This window comes from Atta cephalotes, assembly GCF_000143395.1.
Source record: "Atta cephalotes unplaced genomic scaffold scaffold00019, whole genome shotgun sequence".
In the NCBI taxonomy this organism is placed as follows: domain Eukaryota; kingdom Metazoa; phylum Arthropoda; class Insecta; order Hymenoptera; family Formicidae; genus Atta; species Atta cephalotes.
This window is the reverse complement of record NW_012130083.1, coordinates 2,586,799-2,602,607: the sequence shown is the minus strand read 5'-3', so window position 1 is coordinate 2,602,607 and position 15,809 is coordinate 2,586,799. Positions and strand designations below refer to the sequence as shown.

At 32.4% G+C, this 15,809-nt stretch overlaps 1 protein-coding gene across 1 annotated transcript in view; it reads left to right on the top strand.

Annotated features, from left to right (window-relative positions):
- Positions 1 to 424: 424 nt before the first annotated feature.
- LOC105619180 (furin-like protease 2) overlaps positions 425 to 15,809 on the top strand; it is a 25,154-nt gene continuing 9,769 nt past the window's right edge. The window contains exons 1-3 of the mRNA XM_012200706.1: positions 425 to 466; positions 2,219 to 2,344; positions 6,452 to 6,658. Coding sequence (XP_012056096.1) covers positions 425 to 466; positions 2,219 to 2,344; positions 6,452 to 6,658 — 375 coding nt within the window. The remainder of the gene's footprint in view (positions 467 to 2,218; positions 2,345 to 6,451; positions 6,659 to 15,809) is intronic.

Below are 15,809 nucleotides of genomic sequence, written 5' to 3'. Positions count from 1 at the left end.
AAGTTATAAACGATTAAAAATGAGTTGATTCCCGTAAAGTACATCTAAAAAAAGTTAATAATAAACAACATTTTAACCTTCTTAATTTGAATAAAAACTTAACAACTTAATTTACATTTGTTGACTGATATATAAAATTTGATAAAGTGTTAACATTACGAAGAAAATATTAAATAAAAAAAAGTAGTAATAATTTTTAAGATTCTGAAGTATTGCCTTATTATGAAGTAAGAGCAAGTTCACAGTTTTTCAAATAAATACACATGATATACATCGCTATGTTTCTGAAGAGGTAAAAAATGGCTAAAGTGAAAGAACTAGGGCAAGTAATCCTCTTTCACACGAAAGATAACTCGAGATTGAGAGGAGCAAGTGATGCACTTTGCCACTCTTGGGCTACTTAGATCCTCAAGAAGTCCGGAGCATGTCGAAGAGTAGTTGTCTCGAGATCACCGCAAAATTTCGGGTAAAGCTCGATGATAAAATAAAGCGCGCTCTCTCTTCTTTTTTTGCAAATCGCGTCCGAGTTCTTCGCGAATCCTCTTCAATTTTCGAATCGCGGCTCCGGAAGGCAGGCGTCGTAGAAGAATTTCAAGTAGGCGACACGTGTAAAGCATCGGTGGTGCAAAAACAGCTTCGGGAAGTGATTCTACTTCGCGGTACGATGCAGTTTTGGTTGATTCCCGTTCCGACTAAGTTCCGGAAACTTCGCTGGCGAAAGTTGCGCCGTTTCAAAAGCATGGGTTCTTACGACTTCCTCTGGAAGTGTCGGATCATATCAGAGTAATGCGGAAACTGTGCTTGTGAATCATAGACACATGCTGTTGTTTGCACAAAACATTACATCATACAGTTTATTTAGTATTAAAAATGTACTCTGTAATAACGCAGAATAAGAAAAGTATAATATCGTATATCAGGTCTAGTTTGTTAATTTAATTCAAATTTATTTAAATTTAATTTTTAAATTGCAAATTCAGTTATCTTTTTTAAAGCTAGTTAATTATTTTAAAAGGTATATTCATATAAGAGAATATATACGAATATGTATATATAAATAGAAATATATGTATGCTGTAAAAAGTTTTCTACATAAATAGAAAAAAATAATTTCTTTAGTTTTTACCATTAGAATTTTTATTATTTATTATTTATCGAATGAATGAAGCAACAATGGTATGTTCAGTATTACATACACAGTCCTTAACATTTCCTATTTTTCATTTTATTAATTGAATAAGTATTTAATAATTAATTAATTATCAGATATATAATTAATTCTTTAAATAACAGACGAATGATTGGAGTAACTTATTAATTATTTTTGGTATACGATACATTATTAGAGCATGACTGCGCTTAGAATTATCGACAAACACTTCTATCAACCAAACTGAAACGTCGCTACTCTATAACGACACGTAATGTCGCACTATACGTATAGATATAATTATAACCGTCTGGCGTTCAATAAGCTGCCAATTATCTCTAATGGATCGCGTTAAACTTCTAAAATGAGAGGCAATGTTGCAAGCGCCGTCGTGCGTGTCGTTCATTAATGATAATTTTCGATTCGGTAATCTCTGCTCGCTGAATTCAAAAACAGAAGCCTTTGATACTGATGTCGACAAACAATACTTGAAAAATCAGTTATTGATACCGTTCTCTCGTTAATAACGATAATTTTATCGTTATTAATATAATGAAAGAATTTTTATTCAATATCCTTAATATTATTAATGTTAATGAAACATGATATGTCAAAATCACAAATAATTGTACTAATAAATATTATCTGAAAATTATGAAGATAGTTTTTCAATTATTTATTTTAGAATTTGTATCAGTTCTTTTTTAGTTCTTCATTATTATGCTGATTGATAAAAAATTTCGGACAAATTAGATTTCTTTCATGCTTATTCACGATGATTACATTATCTATCATAAGCGAAAGTGTTGGGGGGAACATTTATCGTCTGCAGAAAACACCGCGATGAATGTAGACGAGATTTAGCAAGTTCCGCCATATAATTCAGGAACGACACTTCGAGAGTTACTGCCAAACTTGTGAGTCGAAACGATATCGAGTTGCAAGACCATCGAAATGCCATCGAAAAGTCGCAAGAAGGAGACTTGCGAGCACTCTCTTCATGTTTACGTCTGCACGAGGACGCGGTGCTGGTCCTCTCGAGCCACACTCAAATTATGACAATAAAAGTACTTTATTTCTCGGTTTCAGATCGGTGCCCTGAAGAATTATTACCTCTTCTCTCACAAGCGATTACACAAGAGATCCCTCACTGCGAGCGAACCACATCACAAGGCGCTTAGGGATGAACCGCGGGTAAGTTGACGTGTTCTTGTTTCTGCGCTAATTAAGAGACATTAATTACGAGATGCACACGGGAACGAGATTTGATTCATACTCAAAGAGTAAGACGTAATGTTTTAGAGCCATAGTAGATTTATTCCAGGTCTGTGAAAGAAAAATTTAATTAGCTTTAGTCACGGTATTAAAGATTTTGCTTTTACTAAAAAAAAAAAATTATATTTAAAATTAAATTTGCGTGCAAAGAGCGAAATAACGGAGTGTGCAGTCATAAGAGACAGAAATAAATATAATTAGAATAAGATAATTATAATCATAAGCAGTGTATATTTCTTTCATATATACAAACGTTTTTATAAATTTATTGGATAATCGACATGTTAATGAATCGATTGTAACGATTGTTCGGACAGAAAATTCATTGCTATAAGCGCTATTAAATCACTTGGTAAAACTCTTCACGATCGGTCAGCGTAAAAGCGGCGTGCATTTCGACAAACAGCTTAATTGGCCAAGTCCGTTTAAAGCACGTTAACGATCGCAAGAAATACGTGTTCTGGCTGGTGAATGTTTGGCCGAAAGAAGCCCCAGAATAAAATTGTGAATTAAGACAAAAATAATTTTCTAAAAATAAGATTTACTATCATCGATTTTTAATAATTTTTTAACAACCAAATTAATTAAAAATATTTTTCTTTAATAATTTTAACTTTATAAAGTGTTGTTGTAATCGCGCCATTTTATCTTATCGAAAAAATACTTTTTTATTTTTGCAACAAAACTGAAAGAGAAAGAAAGATATTTACAAAGTCTGGAAAATGTCAATAGGATCAAAAAGGCCAGAAAGGATATGAGTTCAGTACTGAGATGTTTTGAAAACAAGCTGTGCAATGTATGTTACGTAAATAATAAAGTCCCATCATAAAAATGTTACATTTTTTTCTCAATATGTATCCTTGCGTTTTCAAAAAATCATTCTCCCGTTTGTATGCAGTTTTTTTATAGTTAAATATTCTGTCACGCAGTGACAGAATATTCAACGGTAACGGTATACCTCACAAAGGATCGCAAAATGTGTCTTCTTTTTTTTGATTGACCAGAAACGTGTTTTTGTTTGGTTCTAGTCTAAATTTTAGCGTTGTGATAAAAAACGTTGAGTTTTAACTATGAAAAAAATCAGTCAAGGATAGAAATTATTTTGCAACTGTAAAGCAAGAAATATTTTTTTATGGCATACGTAAAGAACGATTTGTTGAAGTACTTAAAAATTCAGCTAGATCCAAATTTGAAAATAATTATATTAGATTATTTTTTAATATTATATTGTACGCTCGAACTGACTGCTTAAATATCAAAATTTTTTTTGCAGAATTATCACGTTTAAACACTTGTCTCTACATAATTATTTTAATAATCCAATATAATTATTTTCATGTCGGTATCTGGTCTAATTTTTTTAGATTTTTTTCCATGTAAAACGTTTTTAACATTTAATTCAGGATTATAACATATATATTTTTCCGCAGATGTTATTTTTTTGTGAAAAAGACGGCATAATTTACATGCATTATTATTCAACGGTAATAAATCATAAATCTGTCGTAGCCATAAATAGTTTATGAAATTCCATCCTTATACCTGTAAATTTTTTTCGAATTTTTCACTATAATATCACTTTAGTACTCGCGCGGGAAATACCTGGTGGTCGCTTTAAGTGCACTCTCGGTGAAGCCTCGTCGTCCCTTCTCTCACGAGGACGTAGCAAAATATCTCACTGTTTCGAGAGACAATATTGTCGTCGCCGCGTTTTCCGCCATTGTCCTCGTCTCGATAAGCTCCTTCTAGCGGGGTGAAAATTACGAAGTGGAAGGGTAGACGAAGTGGTCGGGAAAATATCGTATCGAAGAGAGAAAGAGAGAAAGGAACAGAAATACAGTTCTTTGCACGCGAGGGATCGCGATATAGCATAATTATGAGCTAGTATTCGCGGGGAACACATTATCGTGAGGAAAATGCCATTTGCACGGGATGAATGTGCGGGGGTAACTTCCGCGCGAGATACATTTTTTTTCGAACGCGCTCAGAGATCGCCGGGATTTATGACTGGCAAAGTTACGGATACGTGACCGGAAAATCTCTCTCGTTTTCCTGACGATCGTGACTGGCTGCTTATTAATTGTGCAGCACGCTTAGTTGACCACTTAATTGTTCGCTAAAAAATAGACGATCAATGTTTCATTTTATTGCTCATTTTTATATTTTGATGAAAAAGTGTCATGCTCATATCGATGCAAACTTACTGCAAATAAAAAGAATTATTAACGCCTTATTTCTTTCACTAATTTTTTTTATCATGTTTGAAAAAGCATCGTACTACTTGAGAAATTGTTTTTCCGAGAAATTGAGGAAAATATGTATACATAAAGAAATTCTTCACATAATTTTAGTCTGAATTTTACAACTTTCTTCATTGGGATTATTATGGACTATTATTGAATTTGAAAATTAAAATTCCGCATAACTTTTATTAGATGGTTTGTTGGCAGAATAGTGATTAATGTCGGCATTTAAATTTTATTTAATTTTTTTTCTAAAGGAACATTCAATATTTCACGTCTGATGAATCGATGATTAAATGGAGTATTTAATAATTTATTTGATCGAATATTTATGTTAATATGTATTTATATTGATACTTACATGAAAGTTATATTGTTTATTTTAATAAAAATTCATAAATATTGATAATTAAAATTAACTTAAACAATTACAAGCTCTACTTAATTAGCGACTATATTTAGTGACATTTCCTTTATTATTTGTATGTGTGAAATTTTGACTTCTATCTACAACTGTTTATAATTCATAAGAGAATACGGCAACATCTGCTACTATTCGACTTCACGACTGCCATAATCGTTTGATTTTAAGAGACTTTTAGCATGTTCAATAATCGATATGGAGCAGCACATGTACCAAATTTCCTATCTTACACTCATTGTGTTAGTTTGAAAATTCGGAAATTTCTGCATTGGCGTGCGCCTTCAATACGACCGTGAAACTAACTCGGTTAATCCTGGCGTATTTGGAACCTCGCCAAAATTGCGTGAGGATCGTGAATTTGTCGACTGGGCATCGAATCGCATTGCGTGTCTGGGTCCAACACGAGGATATGAATGAAATGGGAGGAACGCAGCGCGCGCTAAAATTAAAGCTCGTTCCCCGAGGCGTTTTTCGGTGATTGTTCGATTTATGACTCTCGATTGAGTCAATCTGCCCTGGTGAATTTTCTACGTCGCAGTGTCGCGATATACAGTCGTATATATAGCCGTCTGGCAAATTACACAATAGACAACAATGATGCTACGAGTTGTTTATTTTTTAAAAATAAGAGTAAAAAGATAATTTTATTTCTCTAGCTTTCTCTCCTTCTCTCCCTCTCTTAATTAAATTTTTTCTGTTTTCTAATTATCGATAAAATAATTCTTTCAAGTAATATCAAATGTAATAATCAAATTGTAATAATCAAACATTTCATAAAAACGTCATAAATCTAGATTTTAATAATTTTGTAAAAATAAATATATAAAGATAATGATTAATTAGTTGATGTATATTAGTTGATGTATAGAAATAAATGCTTTCTCTCTTAATCCATTTAATATTTCTCGATATTATAATACATATATTATAGAAATTATTAAATTTAATTAAATTTCATATAAATTTTATCATGTATAATAATTTAAAATCACATGTGATTAATAACTTTATCCAAAGACATTGAAGTGCCTTTCTTTTGATATAACTTGCTTATGATATTATTAACATGTGAATAAATAAATCGTCCAGCAAAAAAACTTGACTGATGACACTGATGAAATATTCCGGACACTTGGGAAAATTTGCGACCGTTATACTGGCTTATATTACCGTGTAATGTCGTGTGGAACTTAGTGTAATGACGTGAGAGATAACAAAACGTATTCTGGCGGCTAATGGCTTTTAGCTCGGTTCGCCAAGTTATTCAAGTTTATAGCGCGATGACGTAGCTCGAAGTCGATCATAGAGCGATGTCGCAAGAAATCTCGTTGCAGATCCGGCGTATGCTTTCGGTTGCAGGTGCACTGGTTTCAACAGCAGCATGAGAAGAAGCGCAAGAAGCGCGACTTTGACGCCGCGTCCTACGCGTTCGCCGATTATCAGCCCTTCTTCAGCGGTTTTGGTCCGCGTCCGCGGCAAGCTGGCTTGTTTCATCGCCAAAGAAACAGAGGCGTGCCACTTCAAAATCTGTTCACGGACCCGCTTTTCAAGGAACAGTGGTACCTGGTAAGTACATCTCGCCGCGCCACAAGATAGATCACCGTGACAGAATATGTGATGAGAAAGAATTCTACATTATCTAAATCACTCGACACTTCCAATTATTATTTCTTTCTCTATCGATGACTCTGTCGATGATGAGAAGACTCTATCGATGATGTCAGTTCAAAAAAATTTATACTATGCTCATTTTCCGAAATTCTCTGACGAAAAAAATATTAATTGTTTGTATTAATTAAAAATTATAATTAATGTACTTAATTATCATATTTAAAACATTATAAAAAATTGGAATCAATATTAAATAGCTTGTGACATTAACAGTTTAGGACTATTTCAAGACTGACGAATAATCTGCGCGCAGTTTGCTTGGATTGGAAATTGTAAAAATGGAATAAAAATAATTAAAAAAGAATGAAAATAATGATAATATTCTAGACTTGTTTACCATCATTTTTATTAGATAATGTCAATCTAAGAAAGAATCATAAATGTTCTTCAATTATTATGACATAATCGCATTTGTTTAATCATGACGTTGACATATTTTATTAATTAGAAAATTTGAAGACGCAGTCTGCGTCTCAATTTTTAATTACGGTGTAATTATACCGAATTATCGCATATCTTGCGCTATAATAATCGAGAAACGCAATGATGTTTCCATTGCGACTCGATGCACTTGAACGAGGTCCACATCTTGAGCAAAACGCTCGCATAACTCGCATAATTTGATTCGCGTAATCATGGACGAGTAAACAATTATCCTAATAATGGTTCGGGTCCCGTATAAACAATCAATCAAGGTGTTTGTTATCCGATTAGGAGCTGCAACTAATGCTGCGATCTTATTGAATGAGAGCTGTCGAATCGATTGACGGTCCGGGCCGGCCTGAGATTATCGAAAACAACGCGCCTGACGTTGTTTTAGACCTCTTCCACCACATGATCCTATTGGGGCGGAATATTATTGTTCTGTTCTAGCTTAGCTTAATCGCTCTAACTCTTCCCTGCCTGATCATCCGCATTAAGCGCAGAGAGATCGAGATATTTTATTATAATCATTATTTAAAACGAAAGAGATTATCAAAAGAGATTATCTTTAAATTTTACATATTAAATTCTACATATTATACTACATATTACACTACAATTACGAGGAATAAATTAAAATTTGTAATTAATTTGTGCCCCGTGTGTAAAAGATATATCTAAAAATTTCAAATAAGAATTTTTTATATTAAGATTACTTTGCGACGATAAAAGTTTTTGGAAGATCAGATTGATATTTAACAATTTTTATCTTTGATTTTAAGTCATCGTTTATTGGTTTTGTTAAATATTAGATAATTTCAAAATTTTTTAACATCATAAAATCACTATACTTGATAGAATTCTGTTATATGCATTTTATGTTCTTTTCTCATTTCCAATTATAAATATGTATATATAAAATACATTTATATATATCACTCTGACTAAGGATGTTTTTCGCAAAAATAAATTCTGTACGATTCTGATATGTTTGCTCGGGTCATTATTAAATTTATGGTTAATTTAATTTATGATATTACTATTTCAATTTTAATTTGCAATTCAAATAAACGCGCAACTTAAATAAATGAAAGATATATTTAAAATTTCAGAAATACTATTAAGTTAACATCTAGCCTCGATTGTATTTCACACTTCTTTGCTTATTTGATTTATTCATATTGGGGTCTAACTTATTAACGTTTATGTAACACATAAATAAAAAATTAATAAAAATAAGATAAAAATAAAAGATTTGTGAATCAAGTAAAGTATTACTTATAATCGATTAAAATATCAAACTAATGAATATTAAAAACAAAACAACTATACCGATATAATAACGAATAATATTGGAAAGATCGATAACAAACGTTTCGACCTCTATCGAATTATTTTCAACATTACAATAAATTAAAAAATAACCGTAACATTTTAACGTTATAATTATAATCAACGAAAATATAAAACATTAATTTTTTAATGGTGAGATATTTTAGATAACGATAGAAACTGGATAAATGCGAAAAACTAAAAATTTCTGTATAAGAGCAGTAAATCTCGACACTTGGTGCGTCGCGCAACCGGACTTGGTATACTTATTTCTCGCGCGACCAGTCATGTCTTAATGGACCCGCGTTGTGCTGTACACGCGTTTTCTTGCGGGAACGTAAGCAACTTATAACGTGCAGCCATACCGTCTGGAACAGCAGCAGAGTGGCGAGAAACAACGGAAACAACGAAGCTCTAGCTTTTGGCAGGTTCGCCCAATATATCCGGCGGCAGAAACTTTTCTCTCTCTCTATTTTCCGACGCGTCGCCCGCCAGCGCGGCGTCTTGGCCTAAGTTACCGAGAAGTTCTCGATTATATCGAGTGTCCCGGCTTCTAGCTGTTCGGTTACTTTCATGGCGAACGGCCGAGAAGGGAACATCCCGATTGCCTGTTCTTGCGAATGCTTCAGGCGATTACCGGAGTTACTTTGATTCTTAATTCCTTTACGAGAGAGAAATCTTATCTTTCGTTTTATCTTGAGTATACTTTGGCAGTATTTTAATTCGAGATGAAGAAATATAGAAACTCAACAAAGCTGAATATCAAAAAGTTGAGAAAGGAGATGGTGCACGATAAAATTTTCGCTTTAAAGAAAGAAACTGCCACAAATTGATCAAAGAATCAAAGATGAAAGAAAGTTGTCAAAACCTATATATTTATTCGCGATGCTGCATTATATAAGCCACTTTGTAAGTGAACGGGATTGAACGAACCGACAGCTGTAAAAATAAATGTAATTTCTTTTTCGATATGAGAAATAAACAAATTCAGTTTGCGCAACGGCGCATTTACAAAAATACATTCCGCACTTTCTCGAGCTCCTTTTTCCCTCGCTTATTCCGACGTGTATTGCAAGGAGAAAAGTCCACGTTTCTCGTTTTCTGACGTCGTGATTCGATGTAGAAGCAAAGAGGAGTTAAAGAAACGCAAGGCGCGCGTATTACGATTTTGCATAATGGACGTAATATCGGATGATATGAAATTTGAGCAGCTCAGGCGAACGCCCGATATCTGGGGCCTCCTCTCTATTTGCAGAGAGCAATGCCCAAATAAGCCGACCCTCGAAACTCGGGCTCGGAAACTGCCGTATATAAAAGCACAGGAAGCGTTTACGAGATGCCCGGAGCGTCGCTTGAGGCGCGATAGGAAACCAGGGCTTACGCAAGCTAATAAACCACCTATGATACTCCGTATGTGCAGATATATCATATCGATATCTGCAACACGAACACAGAAATAACTAAAAGCAAATTAATCAATGTAAATTTCTTATTGACATCTTCACAACGAGAACATTCTAGTCTTAATGTTTATTAAATATTTATCATTGCATGTCTGAATATACGAGAATATGTACGGTACGATTAAAAAATGTAATATCGATAATTGTATAAATCTCAAACTGTAGCAAAGTGTACATTATTAATTTACTGAGATTATGCATATCGTGACGAGACAAAATGAGATAAAAAAATAATAATAATAATTTGAAAATTCATAGTAAATATATGATAAAAACTAAATACATGTATTTTATATTTTAGCCTTAGGCTAAAATATAATTATAGATAAAATGATAATACAATAGAGGATTGAATCGATAATAGAGGATCGGATAATAAAATTTAGGCGCGATCGGTAAAAAAAGAATTTGGAGATTAGATAAGCAAGAGATTTGCAATGAAAGATTATCATAAATAAAATCTGTTAGAAATCTGTAAAATCTGTTAGAAATATAGTTAAAAGATTCAAAAGCAAAAAGTAGACAAACAACTTATAATTAATAAGGTATCAAAATTATATAAGAGATATCAAATTATTATTAAAAAATTAATCCTTCTCTTAGGTATCTAAATCTCTTAGATATTTAAACGCGATTAACTTTTGATATTATTGATTTCTTTTTAGTATCAGATTTCAAAATTATTTAAATTATTTTATAGTATATCTTGTTATCAAATTTTGCAGAAATTCACAATAAAGGAATAATAGGCTAGAATCGAGTTTCGTTTGTAATGCGCTTTATATAAATATTCTCTTTATACCATATAAGAGAAGTACTTCGAACTTTATATTGTTAGATTTTTGTGTCTATGTCATCTCATGGAAACGACGTTTCGTCTAGCTCGCTTTTGTCACGGAAGATGCTGGGGCAAAGAGTACCTCCGGATGAACCGGAGCAACCCGGTTTGTTGTAAACCCGACTCGGCCGTGGGGTTTTTTCTCTATTCTCTTTTTGTCGGGTCGACCGCACGCGTCGCGAGAGACAATGGGCCGCATTGTCTTTCTTCGAGCACAATATGCACCCACAATGTGTGCGCACGAACCCATCCCGCTTCACCATTCGCTGTGTACGCTGATGGGATTATGGCGTTCTTATACAGCACCCGTAAATTTGGCGTTCTCGCCGGATAATTTAGCCTGTGTTCGTCGGAGAGAAAGAAACAACCGAGGGATCGATGGCATCGCGCACGTAATATAAAAAAAAAACGGGATACTAAGTAGAAATTTCTGGATTTTTGTATAACACAGTCACTCCACATTTCAACAATACTCCAATATTTCAAGAAAGTTAATTTCAGAATATAAATAGAGAATATAAAAGTTATTTTATTAAGAATAGTTTTTGAAATCTCTTTTAATATAATAAATAATGAAATAACGACTATAGGAGTCAACGCGGGAGACGGTGGGCAAATCAACAAAATCGATATTCAATAAAATTTGCTATCATATAAAAAATTTATTTATATTCTTTTAATATATATATATATATATTTTTTTTTTTAATTTATGTGATGGTTAAAGAATCGAACCTTTCGTGATTATACTGTTATATGTGGAAATATTTTCATATTTTATATGAATTTTTATTTTTATGTAATGTTATTTATTATTGTAATGTATGATGTATAGTATTTGTTATTTTTTTTTGCTTGTTTTGTATATTGAGGCCTAGCATCACTCTTTTGTCATTTCTGCGTTTCGCTTTTTGGTGGGCGTTGTAGCAGCAGCATGTTGACGCCTCACCAATTGTGTATCTACGTATTTTTGTCTATCTAAATCAATGAATTTCTATTGGCATATACAATAAAAGATAAAACTAAAAGATCTTATTTTTAGGATTTTATAGATGTTTGTTTGAAGTTATTTTAGCCATTTTTATTAAAGGATATTGTCCTTTAATATCTTGGCAACGATTAATCAATCGTGCCTAAATAAGGGGTATCATTATATTCGAGAGAGCTCATTCTATAATCCTCCCAGATTTTATTAGCGGAGATCAATTCGTAGTCTTCCTTTATAAAATTGCTGACGCAACAATTTGCAAAGAAATTAAATTATTTTCTTAATTTTGAGCAATAATTTTTAACTTATTGCTCGAAAATTTAATTATATAAATAACAAATTATGAACAAACAATTGTCGATTTGTGAATAGTGTATATAAATAATATATGATGTGATAAACTACAACTGCGAACAATATATTTTTTTGCTCTATATATATATATATATATATATATATAGAACTGTGGAATATCGAACATGATCTTTTTCTTGTTTTTTTATCTTTTGGCAAAAATTTTTATTACAGCGATGTGAGGTGGCTGGAATGATTTCCATGCTCTTCATCAAACCATATCGACAACAGTCGATACGGTTTGATATTGACAATTTTTGTATCCACGAGTTGGAAGCGATAGCTACAAGCAGTTCAGTAACGTTGCACCTATGTTGGACCACGTTTCCTCCTTTTCGAGTTATCGAGTTCTGATCCCTGCATTCTCAACGCATACCGTGCTCTCGCGCTATGTCTCTCCTTGATCCGCTCGTAGCGCCAAAATCTCCGCGCAGATAAGCGCTGACACGGACGACGGGGCACGCGTCGATGCCATCTTCCTCACGGGCGAGCACGACAATGCGCAATCTAGTTAATGGAATTGCAGCTGGAACGGAGTCGGCATCGTGCGACGCACCCGAACCCGAATGGCCGAGTAAAAAAGCAACAGCGAGAAAGGTACATCGACACGGAGATTGGCACATTCCCCACAATTCTCCGTCGCTATATTCTCGCGACGAGAGCACGTACCGTGCTACTCCTCTGATCACGATGAGCTACGGGTGTAATGTACAAGAGCCGGGATCAAGAGAAACTTCTTCTGTCCTGTTACAGGCACTTCAATCGTGCAACAGCTCGAAGCGGACTCGTGTTAAATTCTAAGTGAACACCTTCAAATTAGCTATTATCCAATATCCTGAATTGCATATTTCTCGAGGCACAATTTTTTGTTTTATTCCAAAGGGAAAATAATTTTTTCATATTTTTAGATTTCAGTGTATTGCTATTGAAAAAGTTTTTTATAAATCATTTGTTGGAAATCACTCATTTAAGAATGTTATTGTATCTGTTTTTACAAATATGTTAATATTTATAATTTAAATAATCTATATACATATAAAAGTTGTGTTTATAACAACCATTTTTTAAAAATATGTTTTTATTATTTATTTTGTTATTATTTTTATTGTTATAAATTAAAATTGATAAAATAATGAAAAAAATATAAATTTTAAAAAAGTATAGTTAAAGAATTGATTTTTAATTTATGACTTTTATATATTTTAATTATTACATATATTTCACTTTCTTTTTTATTTACTTTTTTTTTCTTACAACTTTGATCCTGAAAAATAACACAGTATTTTTATAATCGCAAAATATTTCGTGAAAATAGAAAAGCTTTTATTGTATGTAAAATAAATATTAAAAGCATTTGAATCAAGCATTTAATGCGCTCATTCTATCTCTTCCAATTCTGCTCAGTTCATGCGGAAAAACGTAGTCATAGAGATTAGAGAATAACTCCTGTTCTTGCATTCCGCAAAAATATTTCGCGTCACTCGCGTACGTTCGTGCATTTATGCATACGCTGCATTTCCAAAACACAAGTCTGAGATTATTCTCGATATAAAGACAAAATGTGATAATCAACGCTGGAATTAAAATTTGTTGTAAAATAGCAATTTCTTGCAGCATTAAAAATGTTTTGAAACTTGCGTGCAATGATAGTTGATATTAACTAAGAGTCGCAAGGAAAGAACAATTTTGTCTCTAAAAATTTAAAAGATAGATACAAAACTGAAAATAATGTTGTTAGACTATCAAAATAATTAGGTATATAGGAAACTAAAGCTTGATAAGCAGTGCTACAAAAAGTTGACATTCTGGTCTTCAAATTCAGCATCCTACATAATTATATACTTTAATAGTCCACAACAAAATTATTTTCAGATTTAGATCTAGCCAAGTTTGTAAATGTTTCATTAAAATTCTTGCGTTTCTTTTTGTGCATCATTCTCTTCTTTCTATAATTAAGTTTAGATTGTTTCTAAATTTCTGAAAATTTTGAAACCTATTTTTCTTTATTACCTCACAATCATTTTTCAAGCGATAATATTATAAAGATGTTCCATGTATCAATTAGAGTGATAGATTGTTTATCCTATCTGGAATTGATGTGTTCGTTGTGCTTACTTGACTGCTCATCTCTCCTGCCGGATAATCTACGGAGTCTGCGATATCATGCTACGCACGCACGAATTTATCGCGTCGCTGCGCGCGGTCGTAAATTCTTTTTTTGCCGCGATTTTGGATATGATCATACGTGGTGATCGCTGGAGAAACATTCGCATATTTCCATATTGTACATTTATTACTTAAATTCATGACACACACAAATTGCAAAACGCCATTCGTGGCGAGAGCTCGGCTGTAATAATCAATCCATTACAAATGTATAAAATGAAGGGGCGATCGCACGTTGCGCAGCTATTCGAATCGTGTCTCGCATATATTTTTTTCTGGCTTGATATAGCTCTGGGAAGGGCTACCGATAGCGATATCGGAGAAACTATAGGTCTGTCAAAATTCGTATGGAATTTTAACGCCGTCGACGTTTTTATGAGAGCGATGGCCCGCGATATAGTATTTGGATCGAAAAATCCTGGATAAGAATCTGACATAGTTTGACTTTTTAATATTGAAACTTTTTAGGAGCTTTGGGATAGGATTATTAATTTTATACATTGTATACGCGGAAAAAACAATATTTTATTAACAGCATTAGTTGATACAGTAGTCTCATTGAAAATAATCTTGTTAATTTAATGACAATATTAATGAAATATGCCATGTTTTTTGTTTTAGTACGGTTATTTGTTTCATTAATACACTCATAAATAAATAAGATTATTTTCGTTTAAACTGATGTGTGTTGACTAGTACAGTTAATACATCATTTTTAAAAAAACTAATATAATTTTTTTTAAATGGTAGACATTTAAGAAAAAATTAAATGCATCCAATAATAATTATTTTTTAAACATTAGAAAATAATTTTCTAATTGGGACGTTGAGAACTTATTATCTTATCTAGTACGGAGACCGCGTTATGAAAGCTGTGGTGACCGAATTTGTCGTGCGGCTAGTAATCCATTAATCCACGAAATTGTATACGCGCATGTGAAGATATATAGTGTTACACGAATATCAATCAACATTTATACATGGTAACACGAAATTCGCGAATTAATTTCTGTCAAAGAATCATGTACCGCACCATGTGCGATTTATCATCAAAATCTTTGGCTGAAACAAAATATTTTTTGCTCTTTTACAATGTAAAATTTTTTTATGTTTATGGAAGTATAATAGAATGTATATTTAATGTAATAAATTGTTTTACTGGAACAATTGACTCACGCAAAATAAGAGATGGATCTTAAAATTTTAAATAATCATAAAATGCTAGATATTTATCTGCTAAAATAATAAATATAATAAATATAATCAATATTACCTTTAATGTAATAAATTGTTTTACTGGAACAATTGACTCACGCAAAATAAGAGATGGATCTTTAAAATTTTTAAATAATCAATAAAATGTTAGATATTTATCTGCTAAAATAATAAATATAATAAATATAATAAATATAATAAATATAATCAATATTAGCTTATATGAAGATGGAGAAAAATTTTATACACACACATATATATATATAT